This window comes from Dipodomys ordii, unplaced genomic scaffold (assembly GCF_000151885.1).
Source record: "Dipodomys ordii isolate 6190 unplaced genomic scaffold, Dord_2.0 Scaffold42, whole genome shotgun sequence".
NCBI lineage: Eukaryota > Metazoa > Chordata > Mammalia > Rodentia > Heteromyidae > Dipodomys > Dipodomys ordii.
This window is the reverse complement of record NW_012267258.1, coordinates 1,736,886-1,745,790: the sequence shown is the minus strand read 5'-3', so window position 1 is coordinate 1,745,790 and position 8,905 is coordinate 1,736,886. Positions and strand designations below refer to the sequence as shown.

Genomic DNA, 8,905 nt, shown 5'->3' with positions numbered 1-8,905 from the left:
CTTCCTTTCACCAGTTCTAAGGCTTAAACATTTTTGTTCAAGGCTAACTAGCTAGGGTTCTAGCACTTGGTCCATAGTTCCATTTCTGGATTTTGGGTGACTAATTGGAGATAAGGGTGTTACAGACTTTCCTGCCCTGGCTGGCTTGCAATCTCCATCCTTAATCTCAGCCTCCTGGTAGCTAGGATTACAGGTGCCTAAACAGATAACATTTTTTTCTGTTGTGACTAATGAGGCCTTGACTTATTACCTGTCTTTCCTTCCTGTTTATTTTATTGATTATAATCAGGATAACTAAATAGAGTCTGAGTTGGTCCCTTTTTTTTTTTTCTTTTTGTCAAGCATGGGACTTGAACTCAGGGCCTGGGTGCTGTCCCTGAGTCTTTTTTGCTCAAGGCTAGCACTTACTACTTGAACTACAGTGTCATGTTACCTTGTTTGTTGGTTAGTTGGAGGTAAGTTTCATGGACTTTCCTGCCAGGGCTGGCTTTGAACAATGATCCTCAGATGTCAGCTTCCTGTGAAGCTAGGTTTGTAGGTGTGAGCTATCTATACCCTGCTTTTCAGCAGTGACTTTTGAGGTATGCCATTACAGTACTGCACATGAATCCTCAAGTCGTTCTGAATAAATGGAGGGGCAAACCTAGATTTAGAATCGGGTTATTGTGTTATTATAGCACCATACTAAACCAACTGAGCTAACTAGCCACTTGTTATTATGTTGAAAATCTTATGATTTACAGTTAAAAGGAAAGGAGACAAGCATGCTCTTCCCCCACCCCTTTATTATTTTTTTAAATATTGGAGCTTGAACTCTGTCTGGGCCTGGGCATTGTCCCTGAGCTTCTTTTGCTCAAGGCTAACACACTACCACCTGAGTCACAGCTCCACTTCTGGCTTTTTGGTAGTTTATTGGAGATAAAAGTTAATGAGTTTTCCTGTTTGGGCTGGATTTGAACCACAGTCCTCAGATCTCTGCTCCTGAGTAGCTAAGATTACAGACATGAGCCAATGGCATGCTTTCCAGAATGAAGGGAAAGTATAAGAGCCTTTGTGCAGAAACTATATCTTATCTAGAAAGAATATGGAAAATTTGTAAGCTTATAGCAACTAAAGTGATAAGTTTAGATTAGTACAGGGTACCATCTGAAGAGGAAATAAGTCGAATAGATCTCCCTCTTTTTTTTAAGACAAGAGCAGAGATTTACTTTATTTAATTTTCATTATTCAACTAATAATGAATTTAAACATTCTGAAGGGAGAGCAGGGAAGGTGGCTCAGTGGTAGAGTGCTTGCCTTCATGTATGAGGCTCTGGGTTCGATTCCTCAGTACTACATACATGCATGCATACATACATACATACATATATACATATATACATACATACATACATACATCCGTAGATAGAAAAAAAACAAGAGGAAGCTGACTAAATATAACTGAACATAAGTAGAACTGGAATAGAACTAATGAGAGAGAAACTCAAATGAGAGTCTAGGAGACAAGTTATACTTTAGTTATACTTTATACTTTAGATAAATATTGTTTGGTTGGGGTTTTTTTTTTTTCAGCTTCTGTGTGGAGAGAATCGAGTAGGCATATGACCTGTTTAATCATTTGTGGAATTTGTTTATTTTAAGAGACCTCATCCTTCAGCTGAAACAAAAGCTTCAACACCAAAGTTTGACTTATTAGCTTCAAATTTTCCTCCATTGCCTGGAAGTTCATCAAGAATACCGGGTGAACTTGTTTTGGAGAATAGAATGTCCGATGTTGTTAAAGGTGTCTACAAAGAAAAGGTAAACATGAAGCATCAGTATGATTCTCATTTTGTGGAAGCATTCTCAGGCATTGATTTCAAGGTTATTGTTTAAAATTTCACTTGCAAGTTGTATGTATTTCTTTTTTGTTTGTTTGTTTTTGTCCGTCATGGGGCCTGAAATCTGGGCCTGGGCTCTGTCTTTCATCTCTTCAGCTCAAGGCTAGCTAGCGTTCTACCACTTGAGCCACAGTGCCACTTGTGGCTTTTTTTTGCTTACATGTTGTTGAATAATCGAACCCAGGGCCTCATGCATGCAAGGCAAGCACTATACCACTGAGCCACCTTCCAAGCCCAATTATATGTATTTCTATTGTAGTTTTCACTTGTGAAGTTTTCAGCATTAATCTTTTTTTTGGGGGGGGGTCCGGTCATGGGGCCTGAACTCTGGGCTTGGGCACTGTCCCTCAGCTCTTCAGCTCAAAGCTAGTGCTCTACCACTTGAGCCACAGAACCACTTCCAGCTTTTTTCTTTTTGCTTATGTGGTGCTGAGGAATCAAACCCAGGGCCTCATGCATGCAAGGCAAATGCTCTACCACTGAGCCACCTTCCCAGCCCCTAGTTTTCAGCATTACTAAGAGTGTTTTTTTAAATTCCAGTGAAGCTGCATAAGGCCACAAAATGTATGCCCTTATGTTAAATGTTTTTTCTCATGTTAAATTTGACACAAGATTTAGTGGTAATAACTATTTTGATATAGTAGTAAGTACATTCACATTGTTGTGCAGCTAGTCTAGAACTCACCTTCAAAACTAAAACTTTTTATTTATTTATTTTTATGTTTTATTTTTGTCGGTCATGGGGCTTAAACTCTGGGCCCAGGTACTGTCCCTCAGCTCTTTAGCTCCAGGCAATCGCTCTACCACTTGAACTATAGCACCACAACTTTTTATCTATTAAACACCATTTTCTATTTCCCCCTGAGCCCCTGGTAACTACCTTCTACTTTGTTTTTATAAACTGACACTTGCAGGCACAAAAATAACTATAATCAGGGGCTAGGAAGGTGGCTCAGTGGTCGAGCGCTTGCCTTGCATGCCTGAGACCCTGGGTTCAATTCCTCAGCACCACATAAGAAAAAAGCCGGAAGTGGCACTGTGGCTCAAGTGGTAGAGCGCTAGCCTTGAGCTAAAGAGCTGAGAGATAGTGCCCAGGCCCAGAGTTCAGGCCCCACGACCGGACCCCCGCCAAAAAAAAACAAAGAACTAGAATCATAAAAGTATTTGTCTTTCCATGACCTGGCTTATTTTCATAGTAGGATGCCCTCAGGATTTTAATTCACTTTAAAGGTATATCAGTACTCATTTTTTAAACTTACTGACTAGTAATAACTTTTTGACAGAGAGGTTATACCAGCTTTTGCTTATTCATGTATCATTTGTCATTTGGTAGACATTACCTTTGTTTTCACTTTGTCTAATATAAATTATGGTACTGTGATAATTTGTGTGGTAGTGCTCTCTTCTGCAGCACATATACTAAAATTGGAATGGTATAGAGAAAATTAGCATGAATATTTGTGTGATAAATTCCCTACAGCCTTTTTTTTAACCCCCTCCCCCCCCCAAAAGTCTTGCTATGTAGCACAGGCTGGCCTCAAACTCATGATCCTTCTTGTCATGACCACTATACAGATAAACTCTTAGTTGTTGTTTTTATATGGACATATCTTTTTATTTAATTTATTATGGGATAGCTCTGTTTACCTTTTTAAGTAACTGCCAGGTTATCTTCTAATGCACTGCCAGTGTATCGTGTTCTGGTATCTCTGTATCATAACCAACACTTGTTAATATCTGTTGTGGTTTTTTGTTTTGTTTTGTTTGTTTTTTGTTCAGTTGTGGGGCTTGAACTCTGGGTCTGGGTGCTGTCCCTCAGCTCTTCAGCTCAAGGCTCATGCTCTACCACTTGAGTCACAGGGCCACTTCCTGTTCTCTGGTAGTTAATTGGAGATGAGAGTCTCGTGGACTTTCCTGCCTGGTCTGGCTTTGTACCTCGATCCTCAGATTTCAGCCTTCTGAGTAGCTAGGATTACAAGAGTGAGCCACTGGCACCTGGCTTGGTTTGGTTTTTGAGATAAGAATTTCAGGCTGCCAAAGTGGCTTCAAACTCATATCCCAAGTGATGAAAATATAGGCATGCACACCATCATACCCAGCTAATATCTGTCTTTTTTGTTATTATAGGCATCCTAGGGGATATAAAATAGATGGCTTTTCACTGCTGACTAAATCATACTGGACATCTTTTCCTGTGCTTTTTGGTCATTTATCTTTTCAGGAAAAATGTCTAAATGTAATTTTAAAATATCTTTTTACTTTTAAGGACAATGAAGACTTGAGAGTTGGTTGCCCAGTACCTGCAGAAGATGAACAGACAGACTGCACTTCTACCCAGCAACTCAGTATAAGTACCAGTCCTCCATGTACAACTGAACTTCCTGTGTTAAGGTACATATTTCAGAAAAGATCTTAAATATTAAAGTATTTTTTTTTCTTTTTTTTTTGTTGGTCCTGGGGCTTGAACTCTGGGCCTGGGCGTTGTCCCTCAGCTCTTCAGCTCAAGGCGAGCACTCTACCACTTGAGCTACAGCGCCACTTCCGGTTTTCTGGTGGTTTATTGGAGATAGGAGTCTCATGGTCTCTCCCCTGCCCGGGCTGGCTTTGAACTGCGATCCTCAGATCTCAGCCTCCTGAGTAGCTAGGATTACAGGTGTGAGCCGCCAGCACCCGGCTTAAAGTATTTTTTCTTAACTGAAACTTGGGTAGTGTACAGTTGTAATCACATGATGCAGAACACTGAGTCAAGCAGATGGAGAGTTTTGAGGCCAGCTTGGGTTACTATTGCAAAACCTTCTTTTAAAAAGAGTTATTGAGCCGGGCACCAGTGGCTTATGCCTGTACTCCTAGGTACTGAGGATCGCAGTTCAAAGCCAGCCCAGGCAGGAAAGTCCGCTAGCTCTTATCTCCAATAAACCACTCAGAAAACCAGAAGTAGCCCTGTGGCTCAAATGTTAGAGCACTAGCCTTAAGCTGTAGAGTTCAGGAATAGCACCAGGCCCAGAGTTCAAGCCCCATGTCCTACCAAAAAATTTTTTTTTCTTCTTATTAGCAGCTGAACCATTTTTGTGTACTATTCTTAACGTCTAGCTCCTCTTTTCCTTAGCACAACTAAGCAAGAAAAGGATCTGATAGAAGATTCCACTGTTCAGAAGGATGTTCTCAATCAGGTGACTGTACCAGTTTCTTCCCCAAGTACTGCAAAACCATCAAGGGCAAACACTGCTTCACCTTGCAATAGTAGCACAAATGTACCCGTAGCTGTGGCCCTACAGGTAACTTGAAGAATTCAATTTATGCAATACAATACAATAGATAATGTAAAACTTATTTATTCAAATGATACCTTGTATAGCAGAGTATTCCAAGTGAGAGCTTCCTGAATCAGAGAGAAGCTAAAGGAGTTAAAGTGGGGCTGGGAAGGTAGCTTAGTGGTAGAGTACTTGCCTAGCATGCATGAAGCCCTGTTCAATTCCTCAGAACTATATAAACAGAAAAAGTCAGAAGTGGCTCTGTAGCTCAAGTGATAGAGTGCTACCCTTGAGCAAAGGAAGCTCAGGGACAGTGCCCAGGTCCGGAGTTCAAGCCCCAGGACTGGCAAAAAATAAAAGAAAAAAAAGACGTAAGGTCATTAAGAAATGTGAAGTTGTAGTCCTGTTAAAGAGTTGAAGAAGTTGCTATTCACTTTTCTTTTTTTGTTTTGTTTTTGGGTTTTTTTTGGGTCCGGTTGTGGGGCCTGAACTCTGGGCCTGGGCGCTGTCCCCTCAGCTTTTCAGCTCAAGGCTACCACTCTACCACTTGAGCCACAGCGCCACTTCCGGCTTTTTTTCTTTTTGTTTATGTGGTGCTGGCGAATCGACTCCAGGGCCTCATGCATGCAAGGCAAGCGCTCTACCACTGAGCCACCTTCCCAGCCCCTCACTTTTCTTTTTTTTTTGGTTGCCTTTTTTCCCCTTCTGATCATATTACAGTTAAAGGAAATTATGGTAAATTTACCATTTGGGAGCTAGCATTAAAAAAACACTTAACCCTCTTAAAACCCTCTTACTACCCTCTTAATTTTTTCATTGCTGATCCTGGGGTTTTAATCTGGGGTTTCCTGTCCTGAGCTTTTGTCCTCGAGGCTTGTGCTCTACCACTTGAGCCACACCTCCACTTATACCTTTTTTGGTACCTAATTGGATGTAAGTCTCTTTCATTTCCTGGACAATTGGAACTCTATTCAGAAGATAGTTGCCTATGCTTGTGTCTTTAAGATTTTTTCCTGTGTCCTCTTTGTTTTAAAATTTCAGGCCTTACATTAAGATCTTGGTACATGTTGAATTTTTGTGCAGAGGATCTAGTTGTAGTCTTCTAAAGTGGATATTCAGTTTTTTCAAAAACATGTCTTATTTTTTAATATATGTTTGTATTTTAATAATAGTATAGTTTGTAAAGTACTTTCCTTCTCTTTGAAGGTAACTTTTTGCTTTTCTTGTGGTTAAACTGACCCTGTTTTATACTTAAAGAAAATAAACTAAAAATTTCTTTCTTATCCCTTTAAAGGAACCCCGAAAGTTAAGTTATGCTGAAGTGTGCCAAAAGCCACCTAAAGAGCCATCTCCAGTTCTTGTACAGCCACTACGGGAACTTCGCTCTAATGTAGTGTCTCCCACCAAAAATGAAGAGAATGGAGCCCCTGAGAAGTCGGTTGAGAAACCACATGAGAAATCAGAAGCAAGGGCTAGTAAAGATTATCCTGGCTTCCGAGGCAATACCATTTCCAGGGGAGCAGCTGGAAAAATCAGGGAACAGAGACGCCAGTTTAGCCATAGGGCTATACCTCAGGGAGTGACTCGACGTAATGGCAAAGAGCAATATGTGCCACCCAGATCACCAAAGTAAAACAAGCAAACAAACAAACAAAAAAAACACAAAAAAACAACTATTCAGAAACTTTCTCTCTTCCCATTAAACTTGAGCCGTGGCTATATTGAACTGTTTGGAGGAGAGGAGGTAGCCAGGAAGGAAACTGAAAGTATGTCCTTAAATCATTATGGATTTTGGAATTGTGAGTAGTAGGATCCCAAAATTCATCTCTAAAGTGATTTTAAAATGCTGGAGGATTCCAATCAATATAAATATATATATATAAATACATATATATATATATATATACTCATAGATAAAATATAATTTTCTATTTTTGTTTTGATTTTAATTTGCAGAGGTTGTTCTGCCTAGAATCAATTTTGAGGGTTCGGATTTAGCTTGGGGGAAACAAAAACATCCTTCAGTATAGGAGATGAGGGAGTGAGAGAAAATATTTTTTGAAGAAGCATTTCTGTAAAAATTAGAAATTACTTTTTTAAATCTATTTCAAGTTTGGCTTGGAGAATGCCATCTCTGAGTATATGGCCTTGTGTTGTAAAGCAGATCAGTGGCTGGGGTGACTGTTGTGGGTATGAGTGTATACTAGAGTGATTTAAGCCAAATCTGTTGTCATGTTAGTAAATGATTTGAAACTGAATGTAATACTTGAGTAGATTTTTTTTTCTAGTTTGAAATTTAGTTTTTGAATTTACTAATACTACATTCAAAAAGCTGTTAAGCTGTGATTGTACTTGGAGATGTGACTACCAATCAGTTTGATACTCAAGAAAAGAATGGGGGTTATTTTAAAAAATTGATGGATTTCAGAGGCTTAAATTGCCTTGTGGGTTCCCCCCCCTTAAAATGGGAAACAAAAAGGTTTTGTTTCTTAATTTGTTATTCTTTATTCTTTGAGACTGCCTACCCCAAAGGCAATATAAGCATTCACCTACTGAATTGTATGTTTCTAGCTTTGACCAATTTAGTTGAACTTATAAGTGTTCTAAATTTCAGAATTGAGCATTGAAGTGTTTTACTCTTCTGTAGACTATTAGGTTCCAAGATGGTAGGGGCAGACTGACCTGCCAGTAATTTATTTTTGTTAGTGTTAAAGATGAAACAATGTAATTGATTTTTAAAATAAGTAGTATAGAAGAGGGAAAAAAAATTTAAAAGATTAACTTGGGGGGAGTTTTTTTTTTGTGTGTTTACAATGTATTTATCACCTTCCTTCCCTCTCTTCAAAAGCAAAACAAAACACACAGGAAGTCAAGAGACTTTTGAGATAAGGTGAGAAAGATGGTTGAAGAAAAATTAATGCATAATTCCTCAGTGAATAAAGTTGTAGCTGCCATATACTAAATAGGAAAGTTTACATGCTGGCATTTAGAAAAAGGCTAAAATATTAAAAACCATGTTGCATTAATCTATTTTAAGACATACCATGTTCAGAGTTCTATGTAGGTGGGGTTTTATTTTTTTGTTCTGTGGATAGTTTATAATAGTACAAACTGTCCGTTATGTTAGTGAGTTACATATGTACAAATTGCAACTGTAAATTGTGAACACTGGAAAGCACCATTGTGACATAGAGTAAACATCTTAGTAATATATTAAAATGAATGTAAATGGAGGTTAAAATTACATTACTGTGAAACTCATCTTCTAAGTTAAGTTTTTGAGATTTATATTAGTAAGTACCCATTAAGAGCTTTGAAAACACTGCACATATCTGTACAAGCCAGAATTGTTATGATTTCTTTGTAACTTATTCAGCTTAGCAATTGCTTTTCATTTGGTGAGTTGATAACATGGTATAATCACTCAGTTTGAAGCTATTCATTTCTACACACTTCTTAACAGTTATCTACTAGATTAAACAAACAATAAAACTACCTATACTAAAAGTTTAGAGAACTTTAGGTCCTTTAAAACAAATAATAATCATTGGTTACATCTGATAAAAAGTGCTCATTCTGGTTTACTTAGATAACATTGCGGTTGGTAGAAATGATTAACAGTGTTAACACCCTATGAATGCTTTGGATTTCAGAGAATAAACATTTTGTAAAAATCACTTGGTAAGGATTTATAAAGTTAATTATTGCACTTAAAATGGAGGTCACCCTTCTGAAAGATGTAGTATTGAATTACTTTTATGCTTGTTTGGCTTA

The 8,905-nt window shown here is 38.4% G+C and overlaps 1 protein-coding gene across 1 annotated transcript in view; it reads left to right on the top strand.

The window, feature by feature from the left end:
• Larp4 (La ribonucleoprotein domain family, member 4) overlaps positions 1 to 7,384 on the top strand; it is a 59,137-nt gene extending 51,753 nt beyond the window's left edge. The window contains exons 14-17 of the mRNA XM_013018849.1: positions 1,642 to 1,800; positions 4,147 to 4,271; positions 4,987 to 5,155; positions 6,426 to 7,384. Coding sequence (XP_012874303.1) covers positions 1,642 to 1,800; positions 4,147 to 4,271; positions 4,987 to 5,155; positions 6,426 to 6,764 — 792 coding nt within the window. The 3' untranslated portion in view covers positions 6,765 to 7,384. The remainder of the gene's footprint in view (positions 1 to 1,641; positions 1,801 to 4,146; positions 4,272 to 4,986; positions 5,156 to 6,425) is intronic.
• The last annotated feature ends 1,521 nt before the right edge of the window (positions 7,385 to 8,905 follow it).